Raw genomic sequence first — 26,673 nt, 5'->3', positions numbered from 1 at the left:
TTAATGACATAAAATGCAGTCAAACAATACAAAACATGGTTAGAAACTTGTTCCAAAGCCTCAAAACTTCAAAATCAGAGAAACAATCGCATAATCAACAGGGATCAAACTCGGTCGTGTTTTGGAATTTTTGTAAAAACCGAGATCATGAACATAGTTTACCTGTCTCGTTCAAGGCTCAGATGAAATTGCCGAGCTATTCCAAGTTTGTAAAGTCGTTCCTTGACACTCAGGCTTCTATCTGATGGCTTCTTCTTTGCTTGATGAGGTCTAGACTCGTCGGCCGATCGAGATTTCTAGGCTCCAACGACCAGCTTCAATACTCGATTTCCAGGTATGGAGATCCACGATCGGCACCGATTCGCCAGCGTTAAGACCGCAACACACCTTTGTTTCTCAATCTCTCTCGTTCTTGCTCTCTGGAGTTCTCTCTCTCTCTCTCTCTGGAATTCTCTCTCTCTCTCTCTGGAATTCTCTCAAGCACGTTCTGTTCTTCGCGATCATGTTCTTCTCCTTTTTCTTCATCAATTTTCCCGCTCAAAATCCGTTTCCACCGACTTAGAATTGGTTGGAATGATTCTCTGGCACCAGCTGGAGATTCTCCAGCTGGCCAAGTCAATTTACACGTGCTAGATTAACCGGAGAAGGTTCATGAAGTTCTGGGTTTGAGAAGATATTTCTGGGTTTATTGTGTTTTGGGATGAATCGGGTGAAGAAGACAGGTTCTCGGGTCGGGTCGGGTTGACCCGGCTGACCCGGTAAGCCCGGTTTTGACTAAAAACTCAAATTGAGCTCAATTTTGATCGAATTTTCAAAATTAAACCCCAAAATTAAATTCCTCGTCACATTTTGATCCCAAATATGTGATTTTCCTCAATTTTTGTCATAATCATGTCCTAAATTTTTAACTTTTTATATTCGGGTTATTGGGGTTTTGTTCAATTTGATGCCTTAATGACCTGATTAGGCAAAATTGGTGCCAAAATTGAATTACCTACATCATATTAACCTTAGAAATGATGGTCTTATGATTCGACAATTTCGAATTGGACACGATTCCCAATTTGGGCTCAAAATTCCTAATTTTCAATTGAATTTTGGGGTTTTCTGATTTTTTTTGTTGAATTGTTCAATTGGACTAACCATTATGTAATTCAAGGTCCCAGAATCATTTGTTGTGAAGACACTATGACTTAAAAATGACTGGAAAATATCTAATTGCATTTTTGGTTCAATTCGGGTTTGATTTTGCCCAATTTTGGGAGAAACACATGCCCGATTGAGATTTTATAAAATTGATGATGCATTGATGAAATTGGATTTAAAATAAGATTAACGACTATTTTTATGGAATTTTCTGATTCCATTTGCTATTTTTTTTCTCACTCATTTTGACTAAAAGAAATTAAAGAAAAATTCAGGAAAATGCTAAAAATATCATTTTTGGTTTAGAAATAGGTTTCTAGGCTTGGCCAAGATTCCTAATCCTAATTTTGAGATTTTTGAAAATATGAAAAAAAAATGAGCTAAAAATCAGGTGTTAACAAAACGGAGAGGTGAAACTCCAAATTGGTACATCCGTCAACTGTTACGTATCATCCAACCCAATAATTTGATGATAAAATCTAACAGAAACTAACAGAAGGTAAATTTGTCACATGTGTACTAGTTTGAGATTTTTTGTGGTCAAAAAATTAGTTTAGAGTAAATTTGTTACGGGTGTATCAATTTGGGGTTTTCATGGTATTAACCCTTAAAAAGTAAGGGGAGTTTGATTGGTTTCTTAATGAAAGGAAAAAAACATGGAATTTTCTAATCTAAAGGAGGTTCTTCAGGTGATAGGACAAGTTACAGCCTAGGTCAATTTTTAAGCAAGCACCAAACGAATCTCGGCAAAGGTGATATTGGTAGTAAACTATCATAAATATTGCGATAAAACTAAGGGCTGCTGGTTATACTTATAGTACACAAGTATGTCATCTATGGCATGTTTTTCATTAGTCATTACATGCATGGCTAAAATGAGCATCGAATCAAAAAAAAAAATTTCATTCTCACGAAATACTAAAGATTTAGTGTACTTAATCAGCTCGAAATTCAAAGGACGAAAGACTCTCTCTTCTGTATTGATTCATTCAATTTCTCTAGTCTTCCGAGAATGTCTAGCGGTCGACTACAAGAACCACCACGTTATATAACTAAACTCTCTCATCACATAAGCCTGATAGCATTTTTTTTTTTGGTAAGGTATAAGCCTAATAGCATTTATCCTGTAAAGAAACATAAAAAAAAATCGAGATAGCTACAAACATATCATCCCAATCATCTCTCCGTCAGGACATGCTCATAGTTCAACTTGAGCTGCTGCAGCACTGATTGTGTCGACTACATCCAATTTCCCCCTACTCACTGCCTCATCGATTGGCGTCCGCTCGTGGCTGCACATTACCCGGATGGATTAGGGAGTGCAGAAATATGTCAAACGCGTAGGAGGCATTGCTTCAAGCATCATCCCGTGCTATCAACTTCAATCTAAAAATAACTGACTTAATTAACAAGCTCGCATTGCTCCGGCCAGAATAAAATTATGGACCACCTGTAATGTCAATGTGCTAAGGATTTCGATAAAGATGCACTGCAATCTTTGCAATATGATCAAATAATCACCTGAACATGACCGTTGAGCCAAGCCCAATGAAGCGGAGTGCAATCTTTGCAATATGATCAAATAATCACCTGCACATGACCGTTGAGCCAAGCCCAATGAAGCGGAGTATTCTTCTCCGCATTAGCAGCGTTAACATCCTAAAATTGGAAGATTCGGGATTTTATAGAATGTCCCTTTGTACTGTAATTATGCAATTAATAGATGCACTTAAAGCCTCATATCAACACTGGTTTCAATAAGACACTGAAATCAAGCACATATCATAACAACCACAAAGCAATCATAAAAAATGCGCTGACCAATAGGGCACGATTGAATATTGCCAGAACTGAGAGTGGTAAGTACTCCTGCAAGTGACAAACATTGACATCTCCGGAAACTAAGGAGAGAAAGAAAGCGAGGGGGGGGGGTGCTGGGGGGCTGGGGCTGGAGGGAGACGGGCGGGCGAGCATGGCATAGTCAAATAAATTTAGTCTTGCAAAACATAGTTTGCAAAGAAGAATGATAGCCTGAGTGCACCAGAGATATGACCGAAAAACAGGACGCAAACAAGATCGGATCTTTCTAAGTTCAACATTACCAGGTACATGGACTCTTGAGATCAGCAATCAAACATAAAGACGATGAAGGGAACACAACTTATGTCGACAAGCGAAAAATTCCAAGAAAACAAGGTCATGTCTACAACAGTATAAATAACCTCGGATCAAGCACCCATACGCATGCAGTAAAAGGAGTCGCGCAGACCGAGTAAACCTTCTTCTTCGCCTCCTCCTCACTAACACCTCGAAAAGCATTCAAATCAGCATTGAGAAACAAATAAACAAACAAACCAAACACATTCAGCTTGAACTAGGACCAGAAATTAAAAGAAAACAAAGATTGCATTGATGGTTCTTCTACTCTTTACCTACTCTTGACCTTGTGACAGCAGTGGCTAGGGTTTTGATCATCTTTCCTTGGAGGGCTTGTGATCAGTGGGAACAGCATGCGATGTACCAGTGGTCGTAGTCTTAGCCGTCAAGGAGCATTGTCTCCTTGGAAGGGCGGTTGCTCCAATTGGGCAACGGGTCCTTCGGGGGCGAGTAGCGAGACTAGGGATATTGGGTGGGTTGGGTCTGGGTCTAGATCTTGGCAAGGGCAAGGCGTCGAGGAGAGGAATGGTGAGGCAAGGGCGAGAGGATGAAGGTGGAGTTGGGGAAGGAGCATTTGAGCAAGGAGCTAGAGTTGAGGAAGGAGCGTTTAAGTGAAGAGGGAATAGAGTTGCGATCGTTCTCCTTTTTCACAGACCAAAAGATGAGTTGAAGAGGAGAGAGAAAGCTGAGCGGCCATTTCAAAATTATGATATCGATGCCAGCTTTTGCAGGATATTTAATTTAATTACAAAGTTTTGCCATGTGTCAACACGTGAATGGGTCTAAGTGGATAAATGCACGCCAGGCTGACGTGGCACTTTGATACCACCAAAGACAGAGAAGGAGAAATTAACCGGGCCTCCTAATGGGCCGAGCATCTTTGGTGGGCTCGAGTGAGCGAATTGTCTGGTGGGCCAAAGTGATCTCCTGGGTTTGATGAACAGCTTGAGTTGGCCAAATTTGTCTCAGCGTTTAATGGGCTTGATTAATGGATCTGATGCTGATGGACCGGGCTTGAGGTCGGTGGCCGGACCTAACGGATGGGCCGGTCGGATGGGCCTATGTAATGGGTTAGGCGAATTGCACAAGCCGTTCCTCTCCTTTTCTGTTATTAGTATTTGTTTATTCATTTATTTTATTTTGTTTTTCTTCGACTATTATTTTTTTCTTTTTCACAAGAAATATATTCACTGGGCTTGTCGGCAAAAATCAAGATGTTAACAATAACATTCAACACAAGAACTTTGAGATCGAGGTGGTTGTAAATCTTCATAGTCTTTAACCAAGTTAAAATACATTGAATGGTTCTATCGGATCGTCCATCTAGGATTACTTTCGTCAGCTTGAGTAATATTGTTGTTCCTCATAGCTCATCAATTCTTCATCGTCAGTGAAGTTCGTACCGACCCAACTCCTGTTATCGCTATCGATATGCTCCATTGGTGTCTCGCCGTTGCCGGTGTTGTTCTCCAACATACATTTTCGGTGCTTGCGTGCTCCGGGTTGCAAGCCTAGCCCTTCATCCGCACAAGCCATAACCGTTTATTGGGGTCTCTCGCCTTCTTTTTTTTTTCTTGTCCTCTAAAGGGAATTGCATTAGATTTAAATAAGTTAAAACATGACAAACATTACATGGGAAGCATGTTCCCATCTACGTTTGGTAGTCGGGATAAAATTCAGGATATAATATATTTTATCCAATCCCGTGTTTGGTGCTTGTCCAAGACAGGATAAAGTTGGATATATGAGGAATATAGCCTGGATAAAATTATCTCATGGGGGAGATAAGATAAAGGTGGATAGGATTTCTAATGTCCATAATAAAAAAGTTATTTTTCTCGAATAACAAACTTGTTACGTTAATAAAATTAAAATAATATTTGAATATAAATAATATTTAAATTTTAATATTAAAAATTCAAAATAACAAAAACATAAAAATAATTTTATTTTATTTATTCTTACTTTTATTTATATATTCAATTTTTTTCCTATCTTATGATATAAATTTCATATACATTAATAAATGCATTTAGTATTTATATTTATTAAATATTTTAGGTATATTAGTATAGTTTACTAATTAATAAAAATTTATTAGAGAATGATGGAAGGGGAAAAAGAAATAAAAATAATAATTAATTAAAAAAGAGATGGAAAAATAATAAAAACAAGCAAATAAAAATGAAGTAGGTAAGAGTGTCGTGAGGGATTTTTATCATCTCTGTTTGTGCAATTTTTAAGTTCGTTTACACTAATATGATGTTCGTAGCAAATAATGGACATGGTAAGATGTGAAAATCTTCGGCTTTATTATTACGATTCATCAAACAATAGATAGGATATAACAAATCCCTTATATTTCATATCATATCCTATCCAGTCTTATCCTGGCTAGAAATCCAGACGACCAAACGCACCCATATAAGGTCCATTAAGGAAAACGTCCAAAATCTTCGGCTTTATTTGTTTCGCGAAAAATAAGTGATTTGAAAAATATTTTCCTAAAAATGATTGATTGTATTGCTTACAAAAATGAATAAATGAAAAAAAATATATCATCGTCCACAAAAAATTTTGGACATAATTTGTTATGGATAATGAAAATATTTTCTATTGACTAATTATTTGAAGCGATATAGGCAATTATCTTTAGAAAAATATTTTTTAGATCATTTATTTTCCATTAAACAAATGGAGCATCTCCCAAAATGTTGCTAGTACTAGCCTGCAATAATTAATTATCCTCATCGACGAATTTGCTTGATCGGTGAGAGTTTCTTCAGCGATGGGAAAATTACCAAAACAATCATAAACCTATTGCAATTGTGCCAATTCAATCTTAAACCTTTTTCTTTTTGCCAATTCACACTGGTGAGGCTTGACCTCGCTCGCGACGGCGAGGTCGAGGTTCACCCTCGCTAGCCCTAGCCTTTAGCCAGTCTGGCAACTGGCCAAATAAAGAAGGAAAGAAAAAAATAAAAATATATTAAAAATTGCCACGTGCCGTCCGACATCCACGTTAGCGCCGTCCGATCAAAATTGATCGGATGAACTAAATTGAAACAAATGCAAAAGGTTTATGACTAAATTGGTCCAAAAAAAAGGTTTAGGATTGAATTGACACATTTGTAAAAGGTTTAATTTTGCCTTCAGCAATACAAGCGAAGGTAGCGGCGGTATTGGAAACCCTAAAGTAATTCGAAGGAAAAACTGAACTGAAGATGGAGATGGAGATAGATAGAGCTGATCTGGTGAAGGCGATAGCTGAGGGCACGGATCAAGTTGGCTGGGAAGCACACGCGCTGATCGCCGAAGCTCAAGCTTGCGCAAAAAATTGTCCCAATCTGATAGCGGCCCGTTGCAGAAGAGAGAGTAACCAAGTGGTGGATTGGGTCGTGAAGGCCCACCGTATTAAGTCTTTACCGGTTAATTAGGTTGCTCATCCTCCAACTTGTCTTTTGAAATTGCTGTGTTCTAAAACTTGTGTTTTGTCTATCCAATTTGTTACTTAAATGAGAATGCTACAAATGCTTTTTTCGATAAAAAAAGAAAAATAAAAAGTCGGTGTTTGGCGAACGAGATGAACAATTCAATTTCAATCCCATCAATTTGTCTCTATTTAGACAATGTAAGCCCATCCTTGGGTGCTCACAGTTCGGATTTTCATCTTGTGGGCCACAAGTTGTGGCTATGCCTAAACTATGGCTAAATCCCGGAATCCAATGACCATTTCAATATCCTATGGAGCCACCTGCTCGAGTTCGGCCTGCATGTTTACTTTGAGCAATCCATAGAAATGAGAAATCCAATGGACTCGCCTAGACATAGTTTTTCCTTTCTCTCTCATTCCTCTGTGGGTTATAAGTTTGGCTTTAAGAGTAATAAAAAAAAAAAAACAAAGATGACGACTGAAGAAGAACATGAAATTCGCATCTCCAATCCGCTGCATCTTCTTTTTTCCAAAAAAAACCTTGTCATTTTGGAAATTGAGTTTTAGGGTGATTGAAAGGATTTTTTGCGAATTAGTTTTCTGGATTTTCACACATTCGGTTTGCTTAAAATAATCGGTCATTGGAAAACCATTTATGATCAAAGAAATGCGCATGCTTAAAATTAGGAATGAATTCCCTAGCCTATAAAGGGGAAAACACTTTCCTGGAACCTTTATTGTGAAGTTTTTCTAAAAACAAACACAAACTTAGTGTGTAAAAGTAAGTCAGACTGATTTCTTCAAACCTGTGCCTTTATCTTGATAAATTTTTGAAATCTGATTTTCACCATGGACTTTTCACAATATTTATTAGAAAAGTTTGATGCTGAAGCTAATGCTTTGTAATATAGACCGATAAAATTATGATAGACATCCAAAAATATAACATCAAATAAATAATAAAATAAATAAAGGGCCTACATTAAAAAATTCTCGAAGGATTTTATTCTCAACTCCAAAATATTTTTAGTAGTTGCGAACTAGAGCGCTCAACCATTTCAAAAGGGAGAGAGAAGTGAGAAAGAATAAATTCTATGAAAATCACTGCGTCGTTATCTAATCTTTCTATTATTACTAAAAAAATGCACTCGCATTTTGCGTATGCAACAAATTAACATTTAAAAATTTTGTACAATCAACTCGTTATGAATATCATTATTTATGGAACGAAATTATTATCGCAATATCGAGAAATTGTACACACACATATATATTGAACAGAAAATATTTCAAGATCTGAATTTTTTTTGGTAAGGTTATTCATCAAATAGAGAAATTATTCAAATTCTAAAATTGAAAATTTGAAATTTATTAAAATAAACAGTTAATTTACATATATGTTCATGGGTAGAAAAAAGGATTACGAATTCTTAATATATGTAACAAAATCTACTTTTTATTAATTAAAAAACGGTAGGTATTCGATCATCAAAACATCAAAGAAATTCAATAGAATGTCCTTGCAAATTTCCCTCTTCACTAATTATCGAGGTCATCTTTTAAAAAAAATTTCCACATTTTTACAATGTTTTAAACTTAAACGCGACCAAAAAACTTCTATAACGTGTAATATTATCCAGTACATAAATAAAAAAAATCTCTTTCTTTGATTTCTTCGTGTTTGTGCGCCTCTTACTACATTATATTGAAAAAATAAGCAAACGAAGCTCCCAAATGCCACCTAATTAGATGCTACATCATTGTTCTGTTTTAATTGTTTTTTTGGCAATACTATTCTTAATTATGTGTTAGCTGGTGAGCTCGTTGGCCTTATCATGAGTCGTAATCAAGCGACCTTTTTCCAGCTGCTTGTGCTTTTCAGTTCAGTCAAGGGTTTTCAACATGGCTTCAACCGCACTCAACCTTCCCTGAAATCTGAAGCAAGCTGATTTCTTGATTTCAAAGCTTCTCCTCTCGCTTTACCAGAATAATGCAATCATCACAGCAAGCAATGAAATAGTACATGAAAACATATTTTCCTTCTAGACACAGTCATTTTCCCTAGGAACAAGTCCAAAATTTTGTTACGTCTACTAACCCGTGTATTTTTCCGTTAACATGAGTAATGCACATGATTTTTAGTCAATAAGAGTATATTTTCATCTCATTTCTTTGATGTCATAAAATGATGAAGATACACATTTTACCACTCAAAAGTTATATGTGTTACACAAGCTAACAGGAAATATAATGGAGGGCTAATGGCCGTAACAAAATGGAATTTTGGGGAGAGTGCAAACATGCACTACCCCAAAAGTGCGGAAGGTCTGCCGTGAAATCCAGAATGTTGCGCATCAACATATAGATATCCTTTATTTATACGTCTAATAAAGTTAATCCCACAAAAAGTTTAAACCTTGCCTCGTGGGACACCAATATCTGATACTTTTTTATCCCAAACTTGTATCAATAACCCAAAATTGCCATCAATTACAGTTCTGTCCATAATGATCATTTAAAATCCTACACGGCTTTGTCCACGTATGTAGCCATGTCGACTTTTTGATGGCAATCATGGATAAAAACTGTTGCAGATGATACTTTTAGGTCACTAATACAAATTTGGGGATTTTAGCCGGACAAAAGAAAGCTCGGACCACCTGCCTGGGTGGCGCTGCTGGAGCGTGCACTTTTCCTCTCGCAAAAGGTTGAGTGTTCGAATCCCGGGCGCCGCAGGGTGACTTAACCGGTGGCACGTGTGTGGTGGCTAGCACGTGTCGCCTCCAGGGTTTACTCCCCGGCTGTCGGCCGTGCGGGGATTCCCTAGGTTACCAAAAAAAAAAAAAAAAGAAAGCTCGGGATGCAGGTGTCCCATGGAAAAAAAAATTTAGGATTTTTTACTTGATGAATAAAAAGGCCAAAGTTCGAAAGAGTTGTAAGAATTTCCTTAACTTTAGGTCGTAATTTCACTGGAACACGACGGTCCTTTTCGTTCAATCATTTAGAGAAACGAAAAGAAAATCGCAAAATGATTTTAAAAAATTGTCATTAGGTAGATAGAATATCATAGTAAGCCATGAATGCTTATTCTGCTAGCTAGGAGTCAACAAACTTAGAGCAGGGCGAGACGTGAGTGCTTATTCTATTACCCTACAAGTTTGTGGGTGGTGAAACCTATTTTTTGAATATATTTTTGCCCCAAAAATGATTAATTCCAAGATTTTATTTATTACTTTAGAGACAAACCTTGCTTGTATAGGTTCATATGGTTTGACTCCACGATGCATGATTGAATTTGCCCTTTTATTTATTTATTAATCACTGACTTATACCACGTTCCACAGTTTCTGCAGGCCGAGCTGTCTCTGTCCATGTTCCAGCACAAGTTCCACCAACTTTTGGGGAATTTGCACCAACCAAATATTCTAGCAAGGCATTGCGAAAAGTCAACAGTCTTGATTTAATTGGAACATCCTAGGAAAAAAAAAAGTTGCAGGAATATCATAATATCGGGCTAATTTCAAACAAAAACACAAACTTTTCCTTAAGCGATAATTCTAACCGAACTTTTTTTTTCTCATAAACATCTCATCATCTTTACTCGCAACCCTCGCCCTTAGGAAAAAATTCTTCTTAATAATAAGCAGGTACTTATTATAGGCTGTTGTTTCGCGCATCAAATCCAATATTCTCAATTGCCCTTCTTTGACGAGAAATGAGGACTAAGGCAGCCATTGCGACATTAGCTCCACTTGCTGAAAAGAAAGACGCCACGTTGATTTGATGACCACGACTTCGCATTTACCCAAATCAATCATCGAAATCTCTTTATTTTCTATCAAATTGCCGAAAAATTGACATTCGACCGTTTGGTCCAAGTGGACAAGAAGTTTGCACCCTAGGCATACATAAAAATCATCCAATAAGTTGACGCGTCACGTGAACAATTTGTAGAGCTGGACTCAATTGTTGAAAATGATGAAGTCAGGGAAATTGATTTTGCAAAACACAAAGGCCCGATGATCGAAAGAAAAAGGGTTAATATCACGAAAAATCCTAAATTTGGTACATCTATAATAAATTTACCCTAAATTAATTTTTTGACCACCAAAAACCCCAAATTGGTACACATGTGACAAATTTCTACCCAAACTAATTTTTTAACCACCAAAAATCTCAAACTGATACACTTGTGACAATTTTACCCTCCGTTAAATTGGATTAATACCACGAAAAATCACAAACTGGTAAATCCGTGATAAACAGAGGGGTAAAACCCTATACTGGCACACCCATCAACTGTCACGTGTCATCAAACTCAACAATTTGACGATAAAATTTATTGGAAACTAATGGAGGGTAAATTTGTCACAGGTGTACCAGTTTGGAGTTTTTTTGTGGTAATAACCCAAAGAAAAACAAATAAAAGAAGTTGGAAATTTTGATTTAAGAATATCATAATGGAGAATAGGATGTTTATAACATATTTCTGGACTAAAAATTTAATAAAAACCAAAAGTATCATAAATTAATCTAACTTTTCACGCCACCGTGCGCTCTCTATTTTCTTAAAAAGAACAAGCACCACTTTTCACGCTCGATTTCGCCTTTTCACCCCCACTTTGCACCCGATATCAATTATCAGTACGGAATTACATACGAAATCGCCAGGTTCTTTTAAAAAATGCCCCTATCAAAATCATAGATTTTCCATCCATCATAAACCCCCGAAGAAACCCAAACCTTACTACCGAAACCATGCCCCGGCCACCCCCAGTTCGGTTGGCCAGTCACCGATCATCTTGACATAGACCACCTCGATGAGGTCATCCATGGTGGTCAAAGAGCGAAAGAGAAGAAGCTTATGATGTTTCTCTGAAGATGCAAAGTAGTACTTCTCGAAAATAGATACGTCAATGTGATATTGATATGAGAATGTCTGTTGCGACAATCCTTCAAGGATTTGTGCATCTCGCCATTTAGGTTGTGCATAACAAATTATCCAAAAAGTTATAAACCTATTGCACTAGTCCTAAACCTTTTAATTATGCTAATTGAGTCTTAAACTTTTTCACGTATTGCCAATTAAGTCCATTCGACCAATTTTGACTGAAAATTGCTAACGTGGTAGGACGGCCGGCAGTGACGTAAACAATTATTAAAATTTAATTTTTTTGAAATTTTGAACTTTTTCTTTTTCTTTATCTTCTTCTTTTTCTTTTTCCTCCGCCTATCGCCGAGCCTTGACGATGGCCAGAGACCGGCCAAGGCAACTACCGGCGAGGTTCACCCTTGTTGAAGGCTAGCGAGGACCAAGCCGCTCGAGCAAGAGAAGGCAGGATTGCGCATCCTGCGAGCCATATGATCCAAATCAACTTCCGAGGAGAGTAGCTCAGGAGATGGTTCCTCGTTGGACCGAGGGGAAGAGATGTGGCGACAGAGTATCGTTCAGCGCAGCTCGACATCCTCGGAGTCGCCCTGTCCTTGCTCAACCCTTGCTAGCCTCGAGCGAGGGCCGACCGCCTCAGGCGAGGCTCACTCGAAGCTAGCAAGGCTGGCCCTCGTTGGGATTCGACGAGGGTGACCTCTCCTGAGGCTGGCGAGGGCAACCCTCGCAGGTAGTTGCCTTTGGCCAGTCGCCGGCCATGGCCGAGGCCTAGGGACCGGCGGAGGAAGAAGGAAAAAGAAGAAGGAAATACAATATAAAAAATTCAAAAATATTAAATTTGTTTACGTCAGAGCTGGCTATGCCACGTAGGACTACCGTCGTCCACGTCAATGATTTCCGACCAAAATTGGCCAGATAAACTCAATTGGCAAAACGTGAAAAAGTTTATGACTTAATTGACATAATTAAAAAATTTAAGACTGAATTAGTAAAAGCATAATAGGTTTAAGACTTTTCAAACAATTTTTTCAGATCGTGCAAGAACAGTGGAACTAATGGAATTGTGCATTCACAGAGCCAAAGGAAGCACCTCGTGTGTAGTTTTCAGGGTGGGAACCAGAGAACGAAGGAATGACCAATATTCAAATAGAGCTCCATGCAGAAGCAACGCCAATGTCGAACGGCTAGCCGATAATCGCGGGCAGAAAGTTAGGAATGGCCAGCACGATGTAAGCAACGCCAAGGAGGTCCAAACGTTATGGCCTCGAGGTGAAGAGTAGTAATCTTTGAATTTGCTGAAAGGAAGTGCTTGACCGGCCTCACGTATACGTCACGTGCCGCATGAGAGAACAAAAGAGGACTTTTCAAATGACGTGCTATATTTGACCCAAAAAAATTGACTTGCTATAAAAATGAATATAGGAACATAACAAGGGTCATAATTTTGGTATGACGCTCACTTGAGGGCCATAATTTTATTTTCCGATCACTTAAGTGCCATGATTTCTGAAAAACATTTACACGAGTGTCAAAAAATTTTAAAATGTTCATCCAAGTGTCCAAAATTCGACAATTTACCATTTGTGGTAAATGTCTTTAAAAAGTTACGGCACTCAAGTGATCGATTGAAGAGTTATATGATATTTAAGTGATCGAAAAAAAAGTTATAATACTCAAGTAAGTACTCTACGTAAGTTATGGAACTCTTATGATCGAAAAAAAAAAAAGTTAAGGCACTCAAGTGAGCACCTACAAAAATTACAACACTTGTTATGTTATTTTCCCTACCAAAGTGTGTTAATAAAAAAAAGCCTTTTAAAATTCCTCTTCAATCGATCTTTTTAAGACCTTAAACAAGGGAAACTTTTATTTGCAGAGTAAGACGGCTTCGTTTGTTTCTCGAAAAATTGATGACTTGAAAAATATCTTTCTAAAAACGATCGCTTGTATCGCTAACAAAATGAACGAACGAAAGATATTTTTATCGTCCACGAATATATTTAGACAAAAATTGTTATCGATAGTAAAAATATTTTTCATTGATCAATTATTTCAATTGATCATTTTTAAGGAAAATAGTTTCCAAATCGTTCATTTTTCGCGAAACAAACGGAATCTAAGAAGAAAGATAATCTTTGTATTTTTTTTCCCAAATTTTCTTGCAAAAAACTCATAATAAGGCTACTTCCTCCATCACAACACGAATGTAATATTTTACTTTGCTGATTTTCACAATATTTCCAATTTAAACTCCATGTAAGCACTATAAAAAAGTCTGAAATATATCTCTGCAATCATGCCTTATTTTTTTGCGTAAGATATCATTCAATATTATTATGTAGATGCAATTCACAAAGTAGTATTAAGTTTTGGGCTTCTTGTGCAATTTATGTGATATATTGTGGATATATGGATTCAATTCCCTTCTCATCCTTTTATTCTAGGTGGATGTTTGTCCTTTTGCTTTAGCATGACTTGAGGTAAAATGTCAAATATTATGTATAGAATCGAGTAATTTTCACTAAGGAATTGACAGCTAAAGGGAAAGACCACCAAAGAATTAATTTGATGGATCTTTGACTAGATGCTTGAAATTAAGCGATTTGATTTGGAAAATAATGGAAAATGATAGGTTGAGAAATTAGTTAAATTTAAGTAATGTCACATGAATTGATGAGATTTAAGCAAAGAGCTCTTTATTTATTTATTTTGGTAGAAAAAAAGAGCTCTTTATTTGACGAGCGAATTTAATTATAATAATTTAACCATTTTTCTTTCACTTTTGTTTATGAATATTTTAACTTGGTTCACACATCACGCGGGTTAACATTTAGTAGATACGTGATTACATGCTCCTCCATAAGACTGTCTAGGTTGTTGCCACGTGTACTCATAAAGTTTGAATATAGCATCTCTATCTTGAAAGAGACTTAATCCTTGATTTTGAGGAGTTTTAGGAGAATGTTCATCATATACGGTAACAAGATTTATATGCATTATCTTTTATTGACTGGATAGATTATTTATAAATTTTGGGAAAATTCTATTTAATAGTCTAAAGTACCTTAATTTTTTCAAATGAGGGCCTGAAGTAGACCTTGTTTAAAAAAAAAGCCTGAAATACCATCATTTTCTCAAATAAGATTTTGAAGTTGATTTTGTTTCAAGTAAGAGTTTGAAGAGGCTATGTTAATTTTAAAGAAGGGCGTGAGTTTCAAAGAAAGACATGACTTTCCGGACGGTCGAGGGCATTTTCGTCCTTTACATTTTTCTCAAACTTTCCCTTTTTCTCTTTTTTTTTTTCCTTTTTTTTGTTTTTTCTTTCTTTTTTCCTTTTTATGTTTTTTTTTCTTTCTTCTTCGCTAGTGGCCGGGGCACCAGCGATGCCCAAAGAGGGATGGGCGAGATCAGCCCTCGCCAAGATCGGGCGAGGGACGCCTCACCAGCGGCTGGCAATGTGACCCTTGCCCTGGGCGTGGCCACCCTCGCCGGAAAGAAAAAAAAAGAAATGAGAAAAAGGAAAAGAAAAAATAATTTAAAATTTAAATTATCTTTATACAAAAATACCCTTGACTATCCGGAATATTTAGCCAACTGGTAACCGACGAGGTTAGACCTTTTTTTGAAACTGTCATGGCCCTTTCAGGTCATTATTTAAGAATATAATGTCACTTCAGATTCTTATTTGGAATATTCTCATATGAATTTTTCATGCAAAATGAGTTTTCCTATTATTGTGTTGTAATTTCCGTTTGGAAAATCCGGATCAATGCTTATATGATTTCCAGCTCAAATTCTCTCTATGGTCGATGCCGCCATTGGACCAATCATTCACCAACGCATCCCTGTAAGGAGAATCAGAGGATCCCTTTTCTAAAGTTCCCTCGTATATGATTTTGTTCCAAAATGTCCCCGAATTTGATCGCTTGGGGAGGCTTTGTATTATGAAATTCTCCCGGACTTGACTTTGTTCCAAAGATACCTGAATTTGATAGTCTTGACTCAATAACCCCCGAACTTGACGCTGTCGAAAATAATGGCTGGCAGACGAGCACGGTGCATGTTTTGTACCTTTCCCATGATCTTCTCGCAAGTAATAATGTGCCTAGCTGGTTCCTGTAGTCCACGATATTCTCCAAACAGTTTTTCTCTCGCAATTACAGTGATTATCCATCTCCAATTTTCCGATCTATGCTCAAGAAACCCTAACCATTTTTTTTTTATCTCTAAAGGTCGGGCAAATACGGAGCTTTTTTGATGTTTTTGATGTGCACGTGAGTGGCCATGAGAGAAATGTGTCTTTTTTACTGACTAAAAATGCCCCAGTAAAAGGAGTGAAATGTGCACATGTTTGGGAATGAATTCACAGTAGATGTTGAGTCAAAAGGGTCAATAAGTTTAAGGGTACTTTGAAACAAAGCCAAATCTATAAGGAATTTCGAGAAAAATTCGTCGCTTCAAAAGGTATTGAGTCAAATCGATCAAATTGAGAATGTATGTTAGAATAAAATCAAATTTGGAGAAAAGTGTGAGAAATAAATGTCATTTCATTTTCGGAATTTCCTCTCTCGATACGACGAGCCATCGCGTAGGCATGTGGGCGTCGGTGCCGGTGCGATCTCCTCGTCCTTTACAGATTGTATCCTCCCATTAACCGCGTGAACCTTCACTGTAATACAGCCGGGGGGGGGGGGGCGGGGGCAATTTCGTCTTTTTCTCCAAACCCCCGGGGCTCGGCTCCGCGGAAGGCTAAAAAAAAAATCCTCACCGTCTATTGAAGGAAAAAAAAAATCAAAAAAACAAACAAATCATCACCGCCCGCGCGACGCCACGTGGCGTGCCCTTTGCGCGTGGAAAGCTCCCCCACGGACGGTAAAAACAAAAAAAAAGAAACGAAAAAAGAAAAGAAAAAAAGGAGAGAGAGAGAGAGAGAGAGAGAGAGAGAGAGAGAGAGAGAGAGGGAGTGTGGGTAGATCTTGAAAATAGAACGAGCTGAGTCCGCGTATTTAAACCCTCCCCGCTCTCCCCTTCTTCCCCGTCCATTTCAACTCTCCCCCCTTCTCCCTCTCCCCCTGCCTCCCCTCCCCCCCCCGCGTCGATCGATCCAGCGATCTTCCCGTTCCCGGACGACGCCGGAGGAGCGGCTCTTCTCGTCGGAGGTAATCATCCTGTAAATGCACCGGCCCTTGGTTAACGATGCTTCCTCGTCTTCGTTTTCCCCGGCTTTGAATTGTCCGTTCGATCCCCCCCGCGCTCCCGCCGCCTGATCGGGGCCGCGCGTCCTCGGATCGTTCGGATCTGATCGCGCGCCCGCCGCGGCGTTCGATCCGGAAGCTTCTCGGATCGTTTCGCCCCCCCTTCTCCTCTCTTGAGATCCGCGTGTGTCGGTCGGATCTGGTGGCTGTTTGGGTTGTGTAGGCATTCTCTTGTTCAGATCTGTGATCTGCGCTCTTCTTCTGTTCTCGCTGCATTGTTCGAGCTCGAGGTGAAGTCTTTGTGGGGGTCTGGTGATCCTGGTTCGTGTCGCGAATCGGGCGGGTGGCTATTGGATCTGATGTGTTTGACCCGTCGCCTTTGGCATTTTGTGCGAAATCGGATGTTCTTTATGTGAATTCGTGTGCTTATTTGAGCTATAAAAGCATGCATGCTTCTATTTTATGAATGAATTTAGGATGTTCCTCCTTTTTTTTTTTATTGGCGATTGTCCACCTTTCTAGTTAACTGGGTGTCCGTTGCTGGGTTTTTATTTGCCAATTTGCTCTTGTTGATGGCTTTTCTTTCAATTTTCGTGACTACGTTTTTGTCCTCTGTGGATTGCCGAGGGTGCTCGCTAATTTGATGCTGGATTCGATCTCGTGAGGCTTACCTGGCTAGTGAAAGAGGCGAGAGAGTGTGGCTGAAGAATTGTTCAGGCAATATTAGAGCTCCTGATTGTTAGATCTAAGATGAGAGTGTAAATGGAAGCAGAGTTAGCGTGATATTCGCGCGCAATGCGCTGCTTGTGCACGTTGCCTGCATGCATACGCCACGATGAGTTGTTAGATTATCGCAGGAAGCCAGGGGGAATGTGTGCTATTATACATATATTGGGTGTGATTTGTGATTGGTCCGTCGATTTTACTCGTGTGAAAGACATCTGAAAGTGTGCGTCAAAATTAGCACAGTCATTTCGGAGCTATTCCCTAATATGTTTTACCTCTCTCAGGTTCTAAATTAGTGCGGAGAGATGGTGAAGATCTGCTGCATTGGTGCTGGCTATGTCGGTGGGCCTACTATGGCCGTAATTGCTCTCAAGTGCCCGTCAATAGAAGTTGCGGTTGTTGATATTTCTGTCTCTCGTATACAAGCCTGGAACAGCGAGCAGCTCCCGATCTATGAACCGGGCCTTGATGCGGTGGTGAAGCAGTGCCGAGGGAAGAATCTCTTCTTCAGCACCGATGTGGAGAAACATGTGTCTGAGGCTGACATTGTCTTCGTGTCTGTCAACACCCCGACCAAGACTCGAGGTCTGGGTGCTGGCAAAGCTGCAGATCTGACCTACTGGGAAAGTGCAGCCCGTATGATTGCTGATGTCTCGAAATCCGATAAAATTGTTGTGGAGAAATCGACTGTCCCGGTTAAGACAGCCGAGGCGATAGAGAAGATTCTGACCCATAACAGCAAGGGAATCAAATTCCAGATACTGTCGAACCCGGAGTTCCTTGCTGAGGGGACGGCAATTGAAGATCTGTTCACCCCGGATCGTGTCCTTATCGGTGGCAGGGAAACTCCGGAAGGCCAGAAAGCCATCCAAGCCTTGAAGAACGTCTATGCTCATTGGGTTCCCGAAGACCGCATCTTAACGACCAACCTTTGGTCTGCAGAGCTCTCCAAATTGGCTGCCAATGCTTTCTTGGCCCAAAGGATCTCTTCTGTGAATGCCATGTCCTCACTTTGCGAGGCCACTGGTGCAGATGTTACTCAAGTGTCTTATGCTGTGGGTAAGGACTCGAGAATTGGTCCCAAGTTCCTTAATGCTAGTGTTGGCTTTGGTGGATCCTGCTTCCAAAAGGATATTCTCAACCTGGTGTACATCTGCGAGTGCAATGGCCTTCCTGAAGTGGCTGAGTACTGGAAACAAGTGATTAAGATCAACGACTACCAGAAGGCCCGCTTTGTGAACCGTGTAGTTTCCTCCATGTTTAACACGGTTTCAAACAAGAAGATTGCCATTCTTGGATTTGCCTTCAAGAAAGATACTGGGGACACGCGTGAGACCCCCGCAATCGACGTCTGCAAGGGTCTCTTGGGAGACAAGGCCAGGCTAAGCATTTATGATCCGCAGGTCACCGAGGAGCAGATCCAGAGGGACCTTACCATGAACAAGTTTGATTGGGACCACCCAGTCCACCTTCAGCCGATGAGTCCCACCACCGTGAAGCAGGTTTCCGTAGTCTGGGATGCCTACGATGCTGTCAAGGATGCCCACGGCCTCTGCGTGCTCACTGAGTGGGATGAGTTCAAGACCCTCGATTACCAGAGGATCTTTGACAACATGCAGAAGCCGGCTTTCGTCTTTGATGGCAGGAACGTCGTCAACGTTGACAAGCTGCGCGAGATTGGATTCATCGTCTACTCCATCGGCAAGCCGCTGGATCCCTGGCTCAAGGACCTGCCCGCTGTGGCATAATGGAGATGCACCTGATATTGGCGCTTGTCGCCGGCCAAGGGTCCTATATTTTCTAAAGCAGCCGTTTTTATCCCCTCCAATGTTCGCCTTTTGATGGTTTCTGAGTGTTCTCCTACTTCCCCTTCCCCAGAGTAGTCGTCAGGGTAATTGGTCCACATTGGTGAAGTCAGCGGATTCACTCTTTTATTCTACATTGTATTCAAATTATAACACCCATCTGTCTGTTACTGCTTTTCGGGTATATTTGGATTACATTTTTGTCGGTTCAATATGTTTAATATTGGTTAGCAACTCTTGAGAAATAAACTCTCTTGGTGTCCTAGAACACTTAACTACCTCGGTTTCGATTTGTCTGCATCTTGTAACTGGCCAAACTGCTGTTGGGACAAGCTCTGTTCAGGAGGTGAGCGTTGTGTAAGCGGGGGAATCGACTTCTAATCCCATTTACTTATGTTAAAAGTTGCACTGACATTTTTCAATGAACCTGCATAGAAACAGAACGACGGCAATGCAGTGCAAACTGTTCCGGACTAATTTAACAATTCACCATGAGAAGTGATTCGGGGAAGCGAGTTCTCTCCTTGATCCTTACATTTGATTTGATTTATTGTACATTTTGCGGATCCAATTTCTATTTGACATCGAGCACTCGAAACTAGGGGTGAGCGGTTTCTGTTTCCGTATAGGTTTTACTTGGAACTACTCATGAGAACAAGTTCCTTGTTTTTCGGAATGTGGAACCTACCCTACATGCATTGGAATCCGGAATTTACTCTGTCTCAGGTTCTAGTTGAGGTGTCAAAATGGGTCTTAAACCCATATATGACCCATTTAAAAATAAATGGGTTATATATGGGTCACTTTAATTTTAAAGAGTCAACCTTAAATAAATGGGTCATATATGGGTCACTTTAATTTTAAAGAGTCAACCTTAAATGGATTTTAAATTTTAAAGCTTAAAGATAAATGGGTCTAAACGGGTTGAGTTTGGAACCCATGTCCAACCCACCTACTAGATCTATCCACACACTTTCTCCCTCTTTACAAAAATGTTTAAAAAAAATCGAAATTTAATTTTTTTTCTCTTTTTCTTTTGTTTTTTCTTTTCTCTTCTTTCTTTTTCTTTTTTTTTTTTATTTCGGCCGGTGGTCGGCCACGGCGACCGGCCACCGGGGCGGGACGACCTCGCCGGAGGCCGGCGAAGCTCGAGCTCACCCGATTCCGACGACCTCGAGGCTCGCCTGATCCCAACGAGGCTCCAGTCTCGCCGACCTGTGGCGAGGCTCCAGCCTCGCCGATCTGGCGAGACTCGAGCTCGCCGGATCTGGCGAGGTGGAGCCTCGCCCGAGGCCGGCGAAGCTCGAGCTCGCTAGCCTCGGGCGAGGTCAAGCTCGCCCGAGGCTGGCGAGCTCGAGCTTCGCCGGCCTGGGGCGAGGCTCCACCTCGCCAGATCCGGCGAGCTCGAGCTCGCCCAAGGCCGGCAAGCTCGAGTCTCGCCAGATCGGTGAGGCTGGAGCCTTGCCTGAGGCCGGCGAGGCTAGAGCCTCGCCTGAGGCCGGCGAGGCCTCGGCCTCGCCAGATCTGCGAGAACGAGCTTCGCCGGCCTCCGGCGAGCTCGTCCTCGCCTGTGGTCGGTTGCCGGCCACGGCGGCCGGTGATCAGCCAAAAATAAAGGAAAAAAATAAAAATAAAAATTAATTAAAAATTCGATTTAAAAAATAAAAAAAAATATTAATTTTTTTTTATTTTCTTGGATAATGAGTTTATGGAAAATACTTTCTAGAAATGTCGCATTTTTCGTAAAACAAACAGAACCTCAATTTAAAAAAAAATTTTAAAAATTTTTCACTAGCTTTGTATTGCATAAAATGATTTAGCAGTATAATTTTTTAAAAAAAATCATAAGAAACAAGTATTCCTAGATTAGGTTAAATATAAAAGTGTTTTAGCAATATGGGTCGGGTCGGGTATGGGTTGGGTATGGGTCGGGTATGGGTCGGGATATTTACACTATGAATAAATGGGTCATAAACGGGTTAATGGGTCAATTTGGGTCGGACCATTTATGACCCGACCCAAACCCGACCCGACCCACCCGTTTAACAGGTCTAGGTTCTAGGGTCAATTTCAGGATCTATCCAGGTTTCACATGTATTATTAATTGAACAATTACAGTGAATCATAACCTTTAATGATTACTACTTGCTGCTATGTTTCACTGATCAAATTTATATTTAAACAAACGAAGAATATGAAACATTAACAAATCGTAAAATGAAAGCTTAGATTAGTGGTTGCAAATTATACCCTTATCATTTAACGCCATGGAACATCGTAGGATCACGCGAAGACATAGATAAAGAAAAAACACAAAAAACTTGTTCCAGGTTACACCTACCTAAAACCTGAAACCTACCCGTCGAAACAGGTTCCTCAATTTTTGGAATCTAAAACCTACTATGCATTCTTGGAAACTGGAACATACAGATTCCCACTGGTCAGGTTCTCAAGTTCCAAATTTTACTCTGAAACCATGCTCACCCCTACTCGAGACTTTTTGTAATATTTACAAGCTGACATATAACACGTCCGAATTTTTATAATTTTTTGAAATTTAAAATAACCTTTTCACATTTTCAAATTTTGAAGGGAATGTCATGAGTATAAATTAGAAGGAAATAAAAAATCTGCCCCAAAAAAGGGGGTCTTAAGTTTCAATTTTATAATTCGATGAAAAAGAGTTTCAGTTTCACTAAACTCTGAAAAAAAATTCTATGATGTCATAGTCTATGAACCATTGATCAAAAGAATAAGTGGAATTAAACTTGTCAACTTAAACTCTATCAAGCAATCTTTCTGAAACTATTTCAAAAGTATCGCAGCCTGATTGAAAAAATTAACAATTTCATAGGAGCCATACTCGCGTAATTGTCAGATCAATTTAAATGCATTCATATGTTCAATAGATCTATATGTGGAGATTTAAGTCTTTTCTTCCTCCTCTTTCAAATGAGTGTCTTGAACTTCCCAAGCTTCCTCGATCTTTGGAGAAACTCTTATTTGAAACTTATCATCGCTGGTTCAAAGACAATCATAGCCATTGATTATTATGTGAATTCGTATGTGATGCCATATAATTAACAGCTAAGATAGACACAAACCATGTGGACTTCAGCCCATGTAACAATTTGTCTAGTCCTTGGGGTGCTTTGCCACAGCCATGACCAAACCGGAAGTTAATCCATAATTGAATGACCGCTACCGCTGTATAACATATCTGAATTTTGCTGTTTGTAGATTTTTTCCTACTTGGAAAATGAGTTGTATAATTTGTCTAGCCTTATCTAGCTTAGTTGCATCATTCATCTTTTCACACTATCATACTTGGTAAATTGCTTGATTTGGTGATTCATCGCTAGATATTGACTGGACTCATCGCATTATTACATTGCCGTGACGGACTATATGCATACCCATTCTTATTACCTAAAAGAGAATAAATTCACGAAATAGCAAATTCGCTGGATAACTTACCAAATTCTCAAAAGGATTTTCCGTTTTAACGCACGGATAGATTCTCTTTTTTGTCATTTTTTATTGCATTATTTCTCTCGTATTAAGCATAATTTATGCATTGTAAATCAAATCATTTTATTATTAAGCACGGATAATCAGTTTCTTGAAGGCACTCGTTAACAAAACCCTTCTCAAAATTCGTTTTCTCCCTGGCCTGCCCAATGTATTTGCGTGTGTACCTTTTCCAAGAACGTACGGAAGTCGTTCATTACTTAATTTGCGGCACTCAAAGAGGCTAAATCCTGATAAAATTGTGTGGTCCTTGAAATTATTCATATGAAATTGTCTCACTAAATCCCAAATATAAGGGAGAACACGGGAAAACAAAAAGAAAATGATATGTTGGATTTAAGAAGCGTTATTTATTTATTTACTTATTTATTTTTGTTTGGCTTCTATGTTCCATGCATGGACTATTCCAACTACCAAACATGGCATTACCCGTTTGAGAGAGGGAGCGACAACAAGAGGAATGGCAACCAACAGATCAATCATCGTGTACAAAACCCACTCACGCTCGCTCGTATCTCCACATCTCAGAACCCCCTGCTTCTTCTTGGTGAGCTTTCTGATTCCTCTGTAGCCTCCTCTCTCTCTCGCTCGCGCTCGCTCGCTCTCCGGCGAGAGAGAGTCTCGGCCTTTCTGAGTTTCAACGAACTGTTTGTATTCTCTCTCTTCGATTTCGCTCTGTTCTTTTCTTTTGCTGTTTTCGCGATATGATGATGAATCTGGGGAGAGTATATCAGTGCAAGCTCTGCAGGAGGATCTTTTCTAGCGGACCAATGTTGGGAGGTCACATGAGGTGTCACCTGCCCTACAGTCTACCGGAGAGAGTGCCGCCATTGGTGATCGGTAACAGCTCGAAGGAAGAGCGACGTGTTGGGTATAGTCTCAGAGAGAACCCCAAGAAATCGTGGAAATTGTCGGAGCTGCAGGAAAGTGCCACGGAAAATCCGTGCCCGGTCTGCGACAGGCGGTTCAGGTCGATGAGGGCGCTGTTTTGCCACTTGAAGATTCACTGGAGGAAGCACGACGAGAGCGGGGACCGGTGCAAGGACCGCGGCAAAGGGTCCAGGTCAACAAAATCTTGCCGGGATCGCACGAGGCCGATTCACCACGGGGAGAGTCTCTTAAAGGAAGATCGCTTCGAGGGCTCGAGCAAGACCAAGAGTGATCTCCTGCTCCTCGTTTTAGCCGACGATGAGGCAATGCACGTGACCAGGAGGAAGAGAACGCCGCGAATCGCGTATGACGTCAATGAGAGAACCGAGGGAGTTCTGCTTTCCGCACCAGATGGGTCTTCGTCCAGTAGCGTGGCCGAGCAAGACCCGGGAACCGTAGCAGCAGGTTCTTTGATAATGATCTCCCGATGTGAGACAGGCTTCAATTCTTCAGGTTTGGGCGTCCAACCTTTCACGAACAGCTCGGCCCCGGATTTCTTTGACGTGGGGAAAGGGAGGGTGACTGAAGCATCCGAGTGCAATGAAAGCCATCCAAGAGGCTATTCGAGAATGGAGCGGAAAGGAGTCGAATTGGAGGTTGCCGCCCGCATGCACAAGAAGCCTAAAGCAGCCAGATCGGGCAAAGAGCCGATGTATGAGGCGGCAATGATGGATCGTGAAGCGATGGGAACTGCGGGTTCTGATTCCAGAGAAAGGGCAGAACTATGGCTTGAGCAGGGGCTAGATTCATTCAGAGACAAGGTCTGCGCTGAGGAATCCCAAGTTTTCGAGTACAAAAGCAAAGATGCTGAGAGCTACAAACAGGAGGTTCGGGTTGACGCTTCTCATGAAATCGAAGGGATTCGTGGCTGCACCGGACTTGAGAGCATCGAGGACGACTCGGAGAAGGCGAACAGGCAGGTATGCTCAATAAGCCGTGCGATATCGGAGAAGGGAGACGCACCTGATATCGGCGTTTGATGCCATCCATGTTCGTTCTTTCAATGGTTTCAAGTGAAGTCAGCGGATTCACTCTTTCATTCTACATTGCATTCAATAATATTTCCATCTGTCTGATACTGTTTTTCGGGTATATTTTGGTTACATTATTGTCGGGTCAATGTTTTTATGATTGGTTAAAACTCCTCTGAGTTTATGAACTCTCTTGGTGTTCCAGAACAATTAAGCTATACCTTGTTTTCGATTTGTGCCTACATTCTGTAAGTGGCGGATCTGTTGTTGTCGGGTTAAACTCTGTTCAGGATGATGACTGTCGTGGAAGCAGGGGATCGACTTCTGATACCAGTTCGTATGTTAAGTTTGCACTGACACTTCTTCAGTGAACTTGCATATGAACAGAACAACAGCAAATGCAGGGCAGACAGTTCCGGACTGATTAACAATCTCACCATGAGATTGATTGGGGGGAAGCAGAGTTCTTTTCTTGATCTTCCCATCTAATCTCTTCAGCACACTTGACCTTGATTCCAGGGTTATTTAGGATGTCCCGATTGGGATGACTTGCGACTCTTATTATATATTATTCGATTTCTCATTACATTTATGGACTTTGGCCTATAATTTTTATTTAACGCAGAGGAGTCTAGACTTTTCAAAGTTTTTTGACATATAATTTTTTTTTTTGAAATTGAAAATAACTTCTTTACCTTTTCGAATTTTGAAGGAAACGTCAAGAGTAGAAATTAGAAGGAATACAAAAAATCTGCCCCCCAAAAGAGGGGTCTTAAGTTTCGATTTCACTGGGATAAGAAAAAATATTTTGTGGGTTCCTAATCTATGAACCATTCGTCAAAAAAGTAAATAATGACTAGGAATTTAATTTGTTACTTAGGGCGCGAATGACAACATTTCTCTTCCGCAGCCGTATTTTTGGCTAGAAATTAAAAATCTATCTCTCTTTCCCGGATGAATTTCTTAGCAAAAAATAGTGTTTGATAACGACACAAAATTTCTATTTTCGGAATATAAATTCGTTTGATAACAACTCAAAATTTCTATTCCCGCCGGCCAGGAAGTAGCAGTGGTAGGCAGCGAGTAGCGGTGGTAGGCAAAAGCGAACGGTCGACGGGCGGCTGCAGCGGCGGATGGCCGGCGTCCGGCGGCGAGTGAGCGGCGGAGGACGGTAAGGGTGAACAATGAAAGAGAGTTGTTATTTCTATTTATGGAAAAGAAATAGAAAAGTAAAAAATTTTAACTTCTCATTTCTGTTCCAAATCTATTTTGGGCCAAAATTTGTCCCAAAAATAAAAAAAATGAAATTATTTTACTAAATGGATTTCCGTTCCAAACCTATTCCCAGGAACAAAAAAATAGAAAAATAGGGAAACAGAATGGTTACCATTTGCGCCCCTAGTACTCCATCAAGGGGCCTTTTTGACATTATTTCGAAAGTATTGTAATGTGATTGGAAAAACTTAACAATTCACTATAAAACCTACACGCGTAAAATTTACAATCTTCAAATGTTAAAAGGAAAATGACACAAACAGTCCCTAAACTTTGACCTAATGTCAATGTGGTGCCTGAACTTTTAATTTGTTCAATATAACCCCTAAACTTTAACCCAATGTGCGTTGGGGTCTCTGAACTTTTAATTTATTCAATTTCGTTTTTGAACTTTTGGTACATGTTTAATTTAGTTCCTGAACTATATGAAAATATTCAATATAGTCCATGAACTTGAATTAATAGAAAGACCACATTGAACATATTCCCATGGTTCAGGGATTGCGTTGAATATGTACCAAAAGTTCAGGGACCACATTGAATAAAATAAAAATTCAAGGACCATATTGAACATTAAGCTAAAGTTTAATGACTACATTGAACAAATTAAAAGTTT

General features: G+C 39.9%; 2 protein-coding genes across 2 annotated transcripts; both read left to right on the top strand.

The window, feature by feature from the left end:
- The first annotated feature begins 16,623 nt into the window (after nt 1–16,623).
- Nucleotides 16,624–19,628, top strand: LOC115673986 (UDP-glucose 6-dehydrogenase 1). Its single transcript, XM_030596257.2, has 2 exons — nt 16,624–16,783; nt 17,830–19,628. The coding sequence occupies exon 2, from the start codon at nt 17,851–17,853 to the stop codon at nt 19,291–19,293; it is 1,443 nt and encodes a 480-aa protein (XP_030452117.1). The 5' UTR covers nt 16,624–16,783; nt 17,830–17,850; the 3' UTR covers nt 19,294–19,628.
- Nucleotides 19,629–23,585: 3,957 nt separating this feature from the next.
- LOC115673976 (uncharacterized) lies at nt 23,586–24,791 on the top strand. Its single transcript, XM_030596235.1, has one exon. The coding sequence runs from the start codon at nt 23,586–23,588 to the stop codon at nt 24,789–24,791; it is 1,206 nt and encodes a 401-aa protein (XP_030452095.1).
- Nucleotides 24,792–26,673: the final 1,882 nt, after the last annotated feature.

This window comes from Syzygium oleosum, unplaced genomic scaffold (assembly GCF_021117445.2).
Source record: "Syzygium oleosum isolate NSW1041296 unplaced genomic scaffold, Sole_v2.1 Sole_v2.19, whole genome shotgun sequence".
Lineage (NCBI taxonomy): Eukaryota > Viridiplantae > Streptophyta > Magnoliopsida > Myrtales > Myrtaceae > Syzygium > Syzygium oleosum.
This window is presented reverse-complemented; position numbering and strand designations above follow the sequence as displayed.

Excerpts from the sequence above, each read along its gene's own strand:
- LOC115673986 (XM_030596257.2), top strand. The coding sequence starts at position 17,851 with ATGGTGAAGATCTGCTGCATTGGTGCTGGCTATGTCGGTGGGCCTACT.
- LOC115673976 (XM_030596235.1), top strand. The coding sequence starts at position 23,586 with ATGATGATGAATCTGGGGAGAGTATATCAGTGCAAGCTCTGCAGGAGG.